Genomic DNA, 13,018 nt, shown 5'->3' on the forward strand with positions numbered 1-13,018 from the left:
GCCCGATGCGGCTAGCGCAAGGCACCCCCTGCGCGTTTTGTTCATCGCGCAGCAGCCGAAAAGCCAAAGGGAAATCGTCCATCACGACAACAACGCTCGCTGCAGCACACACCATGAATGGCAGCTTTCTTCCACCGACCTCGTGCCCCGAGCCAGATCGCCGTCTCCAGGGATTGCCAGCTCACCTCCGCCAGGCATAAAGTTGCAGTTTGATTGCTTGCCTGCCTGCCCAAAAGTGAGGATGAACGCCCCTGGGGGTGACCGAACTGAGCTCCTCTACGAGCTAGGTTTGTCAGAGGAAGAAGAACTCCTGCTCCTCGAGAAAGAATCGTTTGAAGCGCAATATTGGCTTGAAAGACGCAAAGATCAAGAACATCGCGATGAATCTCTAGCCAGGGCGATCCAAGATAGTCTACTCGAATCAGACTTCCCGCCGCAATCCCCAGCTCCCCCTCCCCCGGCCCAATCGACCGTCAATCGCGAACCGGCACCTTCGATACGAACGTCTTCGCCACCCGCGCTCTACATTCCCCAGCTTTCTATGAGAGGGTTGTCATCCAACACAAGTCATAGACCCCGGAACAATACTGCCCGGACTGCTGCGGACATCCAGCAGGATCTCATCGATCTTACAGGCAGTGGCCCTGCTATTTCCGGCAATCGCGCCATACCATTGGGCTTCGCGCCGGCCCCCGCCCGCGGCAGTCAATTGCCTCAACAATTTCCATCGCCTATGTACGATTTCAGTGACCCTCATTCACTACCGAGCCTGCCTCCTGGCCACGCTGGACTTGAAGCATATCGCCAATATGCCTCAATGCCCGGAAACTTTCCAGCTCCTGCAGCCAACTTTAACCCCTACTACCAGCTCAACTCCATAAAAGGCCAAGAGCCGCCCTTACCTTGGAATGCCAGCGCAATTCATCCACCAGGAAATATTATACAGGACTACGATGGCCCTTCCAATCCTGCTGAAATGAAAAAGGAATTGGAAAGTCTCCTCGAAAATATTCGCCCTGACGAAGATCTCAAATGTAACGGTCAGAGTACACCCGAGGCTATGAAATTTAAATTAATGGAGCACCAAAAATATGGGCTGGCGTGGATGAAGGCAATGGAAGAAGGCTCTAATCATGGAGGTATCCTGGCCGACGATATGGGGTTAGGGAAGACCATTCAAGCGTTGGCACTCATCGTCTCCAGGCCGTCGCCCGATCCCGAGTTAAAGACTACCCTCGTCGTTGCGCCTGTCTCGCTGATGCATCAGTGGAAGCGCGAGATCGAACAGAAACTGAAGCAGGGCCGCCATCAGCTCTCCGTTTACATTCTCCATGGCGATAAGAGGGGAACTTCTTTTTCAAAATTGAAAAGGTGCGATGTTGTATTAACATCCTTTGGCACTCTTGCCTCTGAGTTCAAACGTAAAGAGGAACTAGAGAAATATTTCAAGGAAAATCCTGCCCGTCGCGATGATCATTCGCTGTATGCACAAATGCCTATCCTTGGAATTCTATCCAAATGGTACCGTGTCATTGTCGACGAAGCCCAGTGCATTAAGAACAAGAATACTAAGGCCGCACGAGCCTGCTATGCCATCAGGTCCACCTACCGATGGTGCATGAGTGGAACGCCGATGATGAACAACGTGACAGAACTTTATTCTCTTCTTCGCTTTCTTCGAATTGGGCCGTATAACATGGCGGAAACGTTCGACGCTGTAGGTAGATGTGATTGACAGCTGCTTGTTCGCTTACTGATTTGTCTACAGACGTTTACTCGGCCTCTAAAAAGCACCGAGAAAGAACAAGAGTTAGCCATGAGAAAACTGCAGGCGTTATTAAAAGCTATCCTCCTTCGCCGAACCAAGTCCTCAAAGATCAACGGGAGGCCAATTTTGCAGCTGCCGCCTCGCACAACCGAAAAGGTGCATGCAGTTTTTAGTGAGGATGAACAGTTGGTTTATTCAGGCCTTGAGGCAAAGACTCAAATTCAATTTAATAGATACCTGGACGCTGGGACAGTCGGTGCCCACTACTCAAGTGTCTTGGTGATGCTGCTTCGGCTTCGCCAGGCCTGCTGCCATCCACACTTGATACAGTTTTTCAACGACGATAATAATGTCAATCTCTCTAATGTTGATTTAAAGGCCAACGCTAAATTGCTAAGCCCCGGGGTTGTTGCTCGCTTGAGGGAGAATGGGAATTCTGAGTGCCCTGTTTGCATCGATGCCGTGGAAAATCCCATTATTTTCTTTCCCTGCGGACACAGCACTTGTGCAGAATGTTTCGCAAAAATATCTGATCCGTCTCGAGGCGTAGCCGAAGGCACCGATGGGGCTTTTGAAGTCAAATGTCCAAACTGCCGTGCAAAAGTTGACCCAAAAAAGGTCACCGACAGCCTGTCGTTCCGAAAAGTTCATTTCCCTGGGGACGATGATTCTAATGAGATTGATGCCCGGAGCAATTGCCAGGAGGGTGATAGTGAAGACGATGATTCGGATAGCGATGGCCTAGACGATTTCATTGTTGACGATGAGAACGAGGATGAGGATGCAGACCGTTCCGGATCGAAGAAAAGAAAGCGCAAAGCTAAAGTTGGCAACAAGAAAAATCTAGCGACGCTGAAAAAGGAGTCCCAAAAGAATGCAAAAGCAAAAAAGCGATACTTGCGGCGCTTGGAGAAGAGGTGGGAGACAAGTGCTAAAATTGAAAAGACGCTCGAAATTCTCCGCGAGACTGAAACCCGTGGCGAGGGAGAGAAAACAATCATCTTTAGCCAATTCACCACCCTACTTGACCTCTTAGAAGTTCCCATTATGAAAGAAGGATGGAAATACAGGCGATACGATGGCAGTATGAGCCCCATCCAGCGAAACGAAGCAGTGTTGGAATTCACCGATAGTCAAGATTGCAAGATCATGCTCGTGTCTTTAAAGGCCGGTAACGCTGGGCTTAATTTGGTTGCTGCATCCCAAGTCATCATCTTCGACCCCTTCTGGAACCCGTACATTGAAGAACAGGCCATTGATCGAGCCCATCGCATTGGGCAAACTCGGCCAGTTATCGTGCATCGAATCCTCGTGGAAAACACAGTTGAGGACCGCATCCTGGAGCTGCAGGAGCAGAAAAGAGAACTGATTGAAAACGCGTTGGACGAGAAAGCGAGTAAAAGCCTTGGTCGGTTGGGAACTCGTGAACTTGCGTTTTTATTTGTAAGTTGCCTTTTGCCGCTTGGGGACCAGTTATATGACAGTGACTTACCTTTCGATAGGGCCTTGCTTCCAGAAGATAATCTTCATTGGCGCACTTCTCGACCAAGCATAGGGGTTTACGTTTCACCACCTTCGCTTTGTGACCTGACTCCCTTTTGCTTGGAGATATCCAACCGAAAATGTTCAGCCATCTTTCTAACCTGGAGGGTAATCCCAGCAAACCTGCTATCGCCTGGGAGCCGACGTCTTATTGCACCCCTGGGATGCTCGGTGTTTTCGGCGCTACACTCTCTTCCCCGTTTTCCGTATCCCTACAAGTCCCACACTTTTTTCATTCAATAAATCCTCTACAACCGTTCTTTTTCTAGGGCCCCGGCGGTACTTGTCCTTTTTCTCGATACATTTAATACCCCCAGACCACGGTTTTACCCAATCCTTTCTCCCGTGCTACGTTCGGGTTTTCGCTTCTTTTCTTTTGTTTTCCTGGGTCGTTCAGTGAAAGACTTTGAAGGATGGATAGTTTCGGGGGCTTTTTCTTTTCTTTTTTCCTTTTTCCGGGTCAGACAAACACACTCAGGGCGTTATCGAGAACAAGCTTGGATCGGGGGCATAATCCATAATTGCCTTGGTGGTAAGAAGGGGAGGAATTCTGCTACTTTATGCCTTTTGCAAGTGTGATACAATTTGGCAGCTTCCCTGTTTTTTTTTTTTTTTTTTTCAACTTTGCAAACTTCAGAAATCTAAGAAGGAAAAGGCACTTATTATTATGAATTAATAGAAGATGTTTAGAGTGGCTTGCCTCTACACATAATACCTGTGTCAGCTTTGCCGGAAGAGTCGGTCAATCTGCCAATGTCTTCGCCAACTTTGTTCCAGCCCTATTTATCGACATGGTTATTTAAGGGCAGCACTTAATGAAGACTTCAAGATCTCAGTCCAGTCTCTCGATTTCAGGCAGATCAACAAAAATTAGTTTTTTACTACTATGCCAAAGATATGTATACTTCTTTGGGCAAATGGAGATGGTCGCCACTCCCGTCATGCTCTAGAAACACACCGTACCTCCAGTTCAGAATAGGTATGCAGTCAATTTTTCTTTCCCCTTTGTCATTCTCATTATTCCATAAATCCATTATATCAAATAGACTGATGGGTCCCTTTTCCGCATCCTGCCGTCTAGAATATTTCTCATGCTATGGAAAACGTGCAGCGATATTGTGGATTTTGCATTTTCTTTTTCTTGCAACAAAAGTTCAACCCTTGTCCCTCGTCGCAGATTCCAGCCCATGTCGTTAACCCCAAGTGTCAAAAAAAATTTACAAATCACCGTCTTCTTCATCAGGCAAAGGCATCTGGGCAGCGCGTTCCATTTCCAGACGTTGTTCTTCGAGGAGAGCGTGGTCGACGGTGACTTCCGGAGGAGCAAGGGCGGGTGGCGCGACAAACTCCTATAAATAGTGTTAGCAATATACCTGCAGAATTATATGTTCAATACGGGAGTACTAACCAAAGTTTGGTTGCCAACTAATTTTCTAGCAAGCCAGAGGAATGGCTTTTCGAAGTTGTAGTTGGACTTGGCAGAAATATCGTAGTATTGGAGGTTCTTCTTGCGGTGGAAAGTGATGGTCTTTGCCTTGACTTTGCGTTCTTTGACATCAACCTTGTTTCCGCAAAGGACGATGGGGATGTTTTCGCAGACACGGGTGAGGTCACCTGCATAATAGCTTAGCGGCTGTAACAAAGTAGAGTCCAATAGAAGCAAGCTTACGGTGCCAGGATGGAACGTTCTTGTAGGTAATACGGGAGGTAACATCGAACATGATGATACCGCACTGGCCGTTGATGTAGTAGCCATCACGCAGACCACCGAACTTTTCTTGGCCAGCAGTATCCCACACATCGAATTGGATGGGGCCCAAGTTCTAATCATACTGTTAGAGCATGTACATGCAGTCAAACACGCGCCATCGACAGGATTCGACGTACCGTGGTGAAGCTGAGCGGGTGCACTTCGACACCGAGTGTGGCTATGTATTTCTTTTCAAACTCGCCAGTAAGATGGCGCTTGACGAATGTAGTCTGCAGCAAAGATCAAAGTGTCAGCCACGTGAGCCTCAATATCATTTTTGGGTGCCAGTCAAAGAATTTGTTGGGCATGAGATAAAGGGTGGCCAACGCGGGGCAGTGGACAGTTCACTGCCCACATAGCATTAACACTGAAAACAGGCGACAGGAGAGAGATAATATTCCTGCGGTGCAGCATCATACCTTGCCGGTACCACCATCACCAACGAGCACAAGCTTGAAGATAGGTTGTTGGCCTTGGGCCTGTTCTTGAGTAGCCATGGCAGGAGATATGTAAGATCTAGGAAAAAGAAAACAGAACAAGGAAGTGGGGAGTGCTGGGTACGAGTGTCGAATGAATCAAAAAGACAAAATCGCCCGAGCTGGTTGTTCAAATATGGAGAGATGGATGACGGGAGCAGGTGTCTGGTGGTGATGGGGGATATTTGGGCTGGAGGTGGATTTTTATCAGTTGGAGGAGCAACTCGACGAGCCGGCAGAAAGTCTCGCTCTCACTTGCGGCTGGCTTTGTCAGCCAAACAAAAGCCGCTTTGGGCGCTGAGAGGTCACGTGCCGCAGCCAATGTGGGCTTGGCAAAGTGGGATGTTTAGTCAGCAGGGCTAGGCAGAATGCAGGCGGTGAGCCAGAGGTTGTCGTCACGATTGATGCCAGGAAGACTACTCTATACACAGTCCACTACAGGTCATGAACAGATCCCAGTCTGTCGAGTCAAAGCTCTGATATGGGAATGCCCATGGACGACATCCACGCGCCAACGGTGCCATCTGGCCCCACCTCCCGCCTGGGAGGCGAGCGAGATATCTCCAAGCTGAGCATGAATGAACTCTTCAAAGCAAAAGAACAAATTGAAGAAGAGTTGAAAATGCTCAGTGAAATCTTGCAATCTGTACGTACAGATTCATGTGCCCAGAATGAAATGTACATACTGGCTAACTACCATCTAGCATGGGGTGAACATGGAGACACCTTTAACCACCTTTGATGGTTATCCAAGAGATGATTTAGACATTGCCCAGAGTGCGTCCACGAGCCCTTTACTTATCTATATCAAGGGATTCCCATCTAATGGCTCTGCCCATCTTCAGTCCGGACGACCAGAGCCCGGATTATCTATCTCCGAAATGATCACAAGGCTATAATGGCAAAGGTTGAACAAGGAGTACATGCATATTTTGCCGATATCAGGAATCGCGACACGTGTGACAAGAGTACCGGGGATCAACAGCCGCCACCAACTACACACGACGCTACCGAAGAAGCCCCTGTAGACCAAAGTGGGCTAGTCGAGACACCGTTTGCCAAGGTTAGCAGTGTCGCGGATGGCAGCCCGGCAGCGCAAGCTGGCATGAAAGTTGGCGATAAAATTCGCAGCTTTGGGACTGTCAATTGGATGAACCACGAAAATCTCAGAAAGATATCAGAAGTGGTTCAAAGCAATGAAGGGGTAGGTCAATGTCCAGGATCATTGATACAAGAGCCCGCTCACATTTAATATGCAGATGCCGTTGATTGTTAAGGTCGCAAGGAGCGGTGAGCCAAGCCAGGCACTTGTCAATCACACCTTACAACTAACTCCTCGCCGTAACTGGGGAGGACGTGGCCTGCTTGGATGTCATCTTGTCCCGCTCTAATATGAACTAACCGTCCTCACGTTTCCGTATGCTATATCACGGCGAACTGCAGCTCTTATTTCAGCAGCATGCAACAGATTTTTTGAATATACCCACCACGCAATTTCATATTGCCTGCGAACAAGCCTTTCCATCTGTGGATGGGTTGCATACCAATCCATGCGGTTTAGGACATGCTGGTGAGGGGTCAAGGGCCATGACAGAATGCTGAGCCTGGCATCTACAGTATATGCTATGCAGTATGCATCCAACATCTATCCTACAAATTAATGATAGGTTTTGATGGACACACCTAGAATCCAAGGCTAGTAGCGCACTACCGTCATTGTGATATAGGACAGCGCTTATCGCAAGTCTAATGCAACCGTCCAAATAAAACCATCTTGCACATGGACTAAGTAGTGACAATGGAATATAACTTCTACAACTATTGGCCTTGGTAGCATTTGAGATGGAAAAGATAAAATCACTTTTGCAAAGGTAACTATATGAAAGCTCCAACAATAAATTAACCTGCCTGCACTGTAGAGTATTTACCACTCCAATATAAGGGGGTGAGATGGCGCTAAAAGCAGCGGCAGATGCAAAGAGAAAACCTAAAGCAGCGTGAAGCTCCAACAACCTCGCTAACTAACCAAGCTTCACAGTAGTTGACCTCTTATCCAATTGTCCTTCTTCTTGTTGCCGTATGCAACTAGCAAAGCCCAGGTGGACGGTATCAAGGATGAAGAAATGAATACATCTAAGATCCTTTAGCGACTCTATGAACCACGACTTCATTTGCAGGACAAGGGGTTTCAATACTCCGTATTCAGCCCAGTTCGCACTGTTGCCTGACAAGATGGAAGTGCAAAAGCCCGCCACAAGCTCATTTTGATGATGATGGTGTGAATGCTTCAAGGAGGATGAATCTGCTTCATGTGCTTGAATATTGCGAGGCGCCCTTTGGCCAAATTTCTGCCTTGGTTGGATCATTATCCATTCGCCAAAGGCATCGAGAAGAAACCGACCCTCCGATCCCGCTGGAAGCCAACGCCCTGGTGAATAAACTCATTCCGGTGGACGAGGATAAGTATTTCTTTGCTCTCTCGAATACGCAATTGGTAACCTCCTCCTAACCTGGAGCGTGGACCGTCGAACGTCACTGTGGAAAGCCTGAAGGGCGTCAGGCCGAAATCACAACTCTCAGTTGGGGATGTTCCCTGACATAATAGCCCGTTGCAGTCAGCCAAACCATCGAGGGAGTGAAAAGCCGGTGCCGAATGATCTATCCGAGTGGCGCAACGAAAATACGAATCGTTACCATCTCTCCATCTGGAACAACCCGCACATAGGCCCCTTGGATTCCCCTATCCCCAATATCTTCGAAGATTCCTGGTTATACCATAACGTTCGCCGCATCCACGTCGAGCAGCCAGAATCATCTTTCCAGGGCCGAATGAGGTTCACGACTCTAACCGATTTCTGCCAGACGGTTACTACATAACCGTCAGTTTTAGAGCAGATATTTCGAAGATGCTTCCAGGCATATATGCGTACCTTTCACGGCTGACGCCGTAGGACCTGGACAGATCTTTAAATGCCGCTATCTCACTCACCCGGACAAATTTTTCAGGGCCTCTTGGGAACTTACGTCTGTCTGCAGCAAGTTATTGCACTAGGTTTGGGTTTTATGCAGCATCGAAGCCGACTATATGGTGTCTTGGTCCTTTGATATCTTTGTTGGGCTCTGGTTTTTCTGATATAGTTTGAGTTCCCCTATATCCACCAGACCGTGCGAACCACCACAAGGCGCACAGCCCAGCTAACAGCAATTTGCAAAGAGAAGAGCTGCTGGCAAAGATGATGAACAGTTAATCTATCTTCAGCATGTTGTTCTTTGTCGTTTTCTTACTCATCGCCGAGCCTCTGTCGCCCTTTCCCCGATTTGGGCGTTACGCGGGCCCTCATGATGCGATGTCAACAGAGAGGAACAGTTTTTCTGTTTCTCTCTCTTTTGCTCTCTTCCTTTCCTCTCACTTGGTCTCTGTTCATCTTCACCAAGTTGGGTTTCTCCGTTCTTTGAACTATGGAACCCAACGCGGATGGTGAGACGTTGCATGAGTTCATCATGGATAATTATCCAGATGATACCTTTCTCGAAGCCCTTGAAGAGATCCCCCCTGAAACCGAAAGTCCAGCGGCTACGCTTACACAGTCACGAGCCAACCTCAGATTCTCGCAATGGATTAAAACCGTTCGCGGCAGCAAACCAAATCTTGTTCAAGGCCCCTCGCGCTATGTGGCTGATTGGCCAGAAGACGAGGATTTGGACGACAGTAGTCACACGGTTCCTCAAGAGCGACTCAATCGTGACGATGCTTCTATCGTGTCGTCCTCTTCCTTTCTTCACAGCGTGAAAACTGCAAGCATGAGCCTTGCAAGTTTGAGCATTGTCAATCGACGCAGATCAAACACCCAGACAAGTAGCCACCATCGCAGCAGCACGTTCTCCGGGTCCGACCCTCGAAGGTCGATTGATAGCAATAAGCTGGGATCGACGCTCTCCCTGGATGAATCGGCATGGACCTTTGCCATTCAAAGATTCCAGATAATTCAAGAACTAATCGACACGGAAGCATCGTACATTTCAACACTCAAAAATTTATCACAGGTTAGTCCCTATTGGTCCCAGGGTAAAGGGATTATTCCTCATGTCTTACTGCCTATAGGGGCTTTCGCTCGTTCTTATTGCGCCGTCCGGTGTCCACCAGAGCATTGATAAGCTCATTACTTTCCATGGACGGTTACTAGGAGGCTTGCGAAATAGCTCAGCCGCTTTTTTCAGCACCAACCTCCTTGCAAAGGAACGGGTCCGTCGGACGAAACAAGAGAATGAAAACAATGCAAATCAATCCACCATACGAGCCCGTAGCTCATTCTTAGCTCCTGGGAAGCCGCGTGAACAACCAAGGCCACGTAGTCGGTCCTCGACAATTGTTGCGGTGGCACCGAAAGCTGCATCAGCGATAGCACGCACCCTTCTGGCACATGTAATGTTTCCTCCTATGATTTTGATATCATTTGTCTTATCTCGCTCGCTGATTCTAATGCTCCTGTAGCTACCCGGCTTTTATGTTTATAAAGAGTATCTTGCGAAGTATCCATTGTTGCAAGGCGAAATCGATCACTTGAGGCAATCAAAAGAAAATTGGCAAGCGTATGATCAAGGTCTTGAAGCGCTGCTCCGCGCCGTCCAGCCGTTTAACTTGCGCGAGAAGCACGCCAATCATGCCCGGACTATCAGCGATCTTCTGATACAGGTTCGCAATTTCCCCAATATTATTTTATAGAATAATAACGCTAACATCCTTCATCACAGCCGGTGCAAAGACTTTGCAAGTACCAACTCTTTCTGAAAGATTTAATGAGATGTACCCCTGAAACTCAATGCACTATGACATACGAAGCACTTAAATTGGCATTTGATGAAATGGGAAAAGTTACAAAAGAAGTAAACAGCGGTTCTGCTGACCCCATCGCCATGGATCGCGTCCGAAAGACGCTGGAGCTCCAGAAAAAGTTGGAATTTCCTTCAAACCAGGTATAGTACAGCTCCTATAACGTAGCTGAAGTTGCCTTTTTAACATTACCTGTAGGAATATTGTGATGTTCTTAAACAGTACGGGCCTATCAAAGTTTGCGGGGTACTGCACATTGCGTATCAAACCGGGGAAGCAGTAACCGGCAGCTATATGATGTGTGCGCTGTTCAAGTCCTACATGCTTCTAGCAACTTCAAGCAGCGACCGTGAAAAGTTGAAAGTTATGGCGATCATCTCTATCCGCGGCTCAAGATTGGAGGAAACAGCGAATGGAATAGGTTCAGTCCCTCAAATTGATAGCGGCACGATGCAAATACTGACAAGCAATAGGTTTGCATTGCTCTGGAACCCCCTATTCGTGGAAGCTCGTATTCACTTTCCAGCAAAATCTCGTCGAATTGGTTTTCAGTGCCTGCTCAGAAAAGGAAGAAACCGAATGGGTCCGGCATTTACTATTACAAATTGCACCTGAACAAGAAGCGCAGCCGGAAGCCGCCGCAGAGCCAGTGGGAGAGTCAGTTATTTACTTTACATTAAACCCGTTGCAAGCTGTTGTACTCGATGATCGCTTGCTCAACGTTGCGCGTCGTTCCTCGGTTCACGGGACTCTGGTGACAGTTGCAAACCCAGATTACTTGCGTATCCATATCAAAGGCACTGCGGCCTTTCCTACCCCAAACCAACCCACGTGTCCGCCTCTGGGGAGATCCCAGTCTGTGCAGAATCCGCGGCGCGACGTCGTTCTGGCACCGAAGAGACAGAAACGAATCAAAATGGAGAAACGTCTGGCCGATATTTGGACTCGTGACATTATCCCGTATCCTGGTATGCCGCTGGAATCCTTTATGCGAACGTCGACCGATGTCTTGATGGGAAAGTTTACGAGCTTGCCGCCATTTGCTCGACGCACCAATAGCAACCGCACGTCAACAAGGACCAAGAGTGTTGAGCAATTTAGCATTCCAAAATATGACTTGATCAAAGGGGATATTGAAGATGACGAAATCGATCCTTGTCCTTCCAAAGAGTCCGATCAAAACGAAGACGAGGATAAAATTGACCTCAAGAGCGCAATGATAGAGGCGTCTAACAACCAGCGCCGCGGATTTATGTCTCTTCGCAAAAAGCACTCGAACTTGATTCCGCGCGCCATGGGTGAGGCTCCAAACGAAATTAAAGTCAAGGGAAGCAAGCAAAGCCTTCGTAAACGCCTCAGTGTGGCTCTGTTTAAGTCCAACTCCCCCAAGTCTCGCCGCTTCAACTCGGTGGAAGTGTGAGAAGGGGGCCGGAAACACGGTTGGATTCCCTGCAACAAGGGTTCGACTTGGGACTGGTCATTGCAAACAAATGTAACTATCTCATTAGCTCCAGGAATCTGAACATCGAAAATGGTGGGTAGCAGCGGTCATGGAAGCCATTGCTTTGTGATTTTGGCGGTTGAAAATCTGAAATCTGAGAGCCATACGGAGTGACTAGTTAGCAAAATGACAAGCTGAGACGTCGTAATAATATCCAAATATCTTAACTGGTAGAAGCACCCGTTGTGATTGCGCAACCAGCATGGCATCGCTGCAAGTATGACGACGGTGGAGAGATGACGTCGTTGAGTCTGGCTAGTGACATCGCTGCCCAGCCAGTTTGTATGGCAGCCGCAGGTACTCCCCGGACTCTGGCCAACATTGGCTTGGATGATGTCGAGCCCGCGGATCCAAAGCCAGTCTGGCCGGTATATAAAGGCGAGTCTGCCGTTTGGCCGGCCTGGTGGCTTGTTTTGGATCTCATTGAAAGGCATATCGTCTCAACGCATTGAAACTTGCACAACACCAATAGACAATTGAACTTGCTACTTTACGACAAGCCCTCTTCTCTACATCTCGAATTTCACCTCATACCAGAATCCTGTTGACAATGGCTCGCGGCAACGTCGACGTATACAAGGTCTTCTACAAAGGCGACAATGACGACTTTATCGTCTTCGTGGAAGATGTCGCGGCGGTGCGAAACTGGAAAAAGGACCGCTCGATTCCACTGGCACAGGTGGTGAACGGGTTCAAGGTTTTCGTGACACATCGGTAAGTTAAAGGGGGCGGATATCTGGCGGGTTGTTTTTCGTAGTGTGTGTATGTTGCTGACGACAAGTGGGATAATTTAGACAAGGGGCGCAGGGAATACATGATGGGGCTAGCAAGGCGATACTGGAGTGCGAATTTGGGACGTCGGATGTAGAAGAGGCTATTGCAAAGATACTGGAGAGGGGAGAGATACAGGAGAGCGAGGTGAGTCTTGCCGTCCCCAGGTTTATTAAGTTACTCTTTGGCTAATAAATGTGCATTTCTTTCTTGCTGGGCAGAACACTGAGCGGAATGGAACGAAGAACGACTCAAAGGGAATCTATATCAAGCGTTGAATGATGTTATCTAATGCCGTTGGCTTCGAGAGAGCGGGTTATCGAGGTTGATTTTCATCACTTCTACTAGGGGTGATGCCGTGGTGATGTACACCTTCCGG

General features: G+C 48.2%; 5 protein-coding genes across 5 annotated transcripts; 4 read left to right on the forward strand and 1 right to left on the reverse strand.

The window, feature by feature from the left end:
• Positions 1-241: 241 nt before the first annotated feature.
• On the forward strand, positions 242-3,291 carry UREG_03486 (rad8 protein; the record flags this gene model as incomplete). Its single annotated transcript, XM_002543923.1, has 3 exons — positions 242-1,717; positions 1,769-3,211; positions 3,271-3,291. 3 exons carry the CDS (start codon positions 242-244, stop codon positions 3,289-3,291), a joined length of 2,940 nt encoding a protein of 979 aa, XP_002543969.1.
• A 1,236-nt stretch (positions 3,292-4,527) lies between these two features.
• UREG_03487 (GTP-binding nuclear protein GSP1/Ran) lies at positions 4,528-5,557 on the reverse strand (the record flags this gene model as incomplete). Its single annotated transcript, XM_002543924.1, has 5 exons — positions 4,528-4,659; positions 4,719-4,924; positions 4,980-5,133; positions 5,198-5,290; positions 5,480-5,557. 5 exons carry the CDS (start codon positions 5,555-5,557, stop codon positions 4,528-4,530), a joined length of 663 nt encoding a protein of 220 aa, XP_002543970.1.
• Positions 5,558-6,017: 460 nt separating this feature from the next.
• On the forward strand, positions 6,018-6,927 carry UREG_03488 (uncharacterized protein; the record flags this gene model as incomplete). The annotated part of the gene is made up of 4 exons (XM_002543925.1): positions 6,018-6,182; positions 6,241-6,313; positions 6,382-6,740; positions 6,796-6,927. The coding sequence occupies 4 exons, from the start codon at positions 6,018-6,020 to the stop codon at positions 6,925-6,927; spliced, it is 729 nt and encodes a 242-aa protein (XP_002543971.1).
• A 2,110-nt stretch (positions 6,928-9,037) lies between these two features.
• UREG_03489 (uncharacterized protein) lies at positions 9,038-11,787 on the forward strand (the record flags this gene model as incomplete). Its single annotated transcript, XM_002543926.1, has 6 exons — positions 9,038-9,580; positions 9,639-9,959; positions 10,029-10,229; positions 10,289-10,510; positions 10,566-10,668; positions 10,841-11,787. 6 exons carry the CDS (start codon positions 9,038-9,040, stop codon positions 11,785-11,787), a joined length of 2,337 nt encoding a protein of 778 aa, XP_002543972.1.
• Positions 11,788-12,418: 631 nt separating this feature from the next.
• Positions 12,419-12,831, forward strand: UREG_03490 (uncharacterized protein; the record flags this gene model as incomplete). Its single annotated transcript, XM_002543927.1, has 2 exons — positions 12,419-12,582; positions 12,663-12,831. 2 exons carry the CDS (start codon positions 12,419-12,421, stop codon positions 12,829-12,831), a joined length of 333 nt encoding a protein of 110 aa, XP_002543973.1.
• Between the last annotated feature and the right edge of the window lie 187 nt (positions 12,832-13,018).

Source organism: Uncinocarpus reesii, genomic scaffold (assembly GCF_000003515.1).
Source record: "Uncinocarpus reesii 1704 scaffold_2 genomic scaffold, whole genome shotgun sequence".
Classification (NCBI taxonomy): Eukaryota; Fungi; Ascomycota; class Eurotiomycetes; order Onygenales; family Onygenaceae; genus Uncinocarpus; species Uncinocarpus reesii.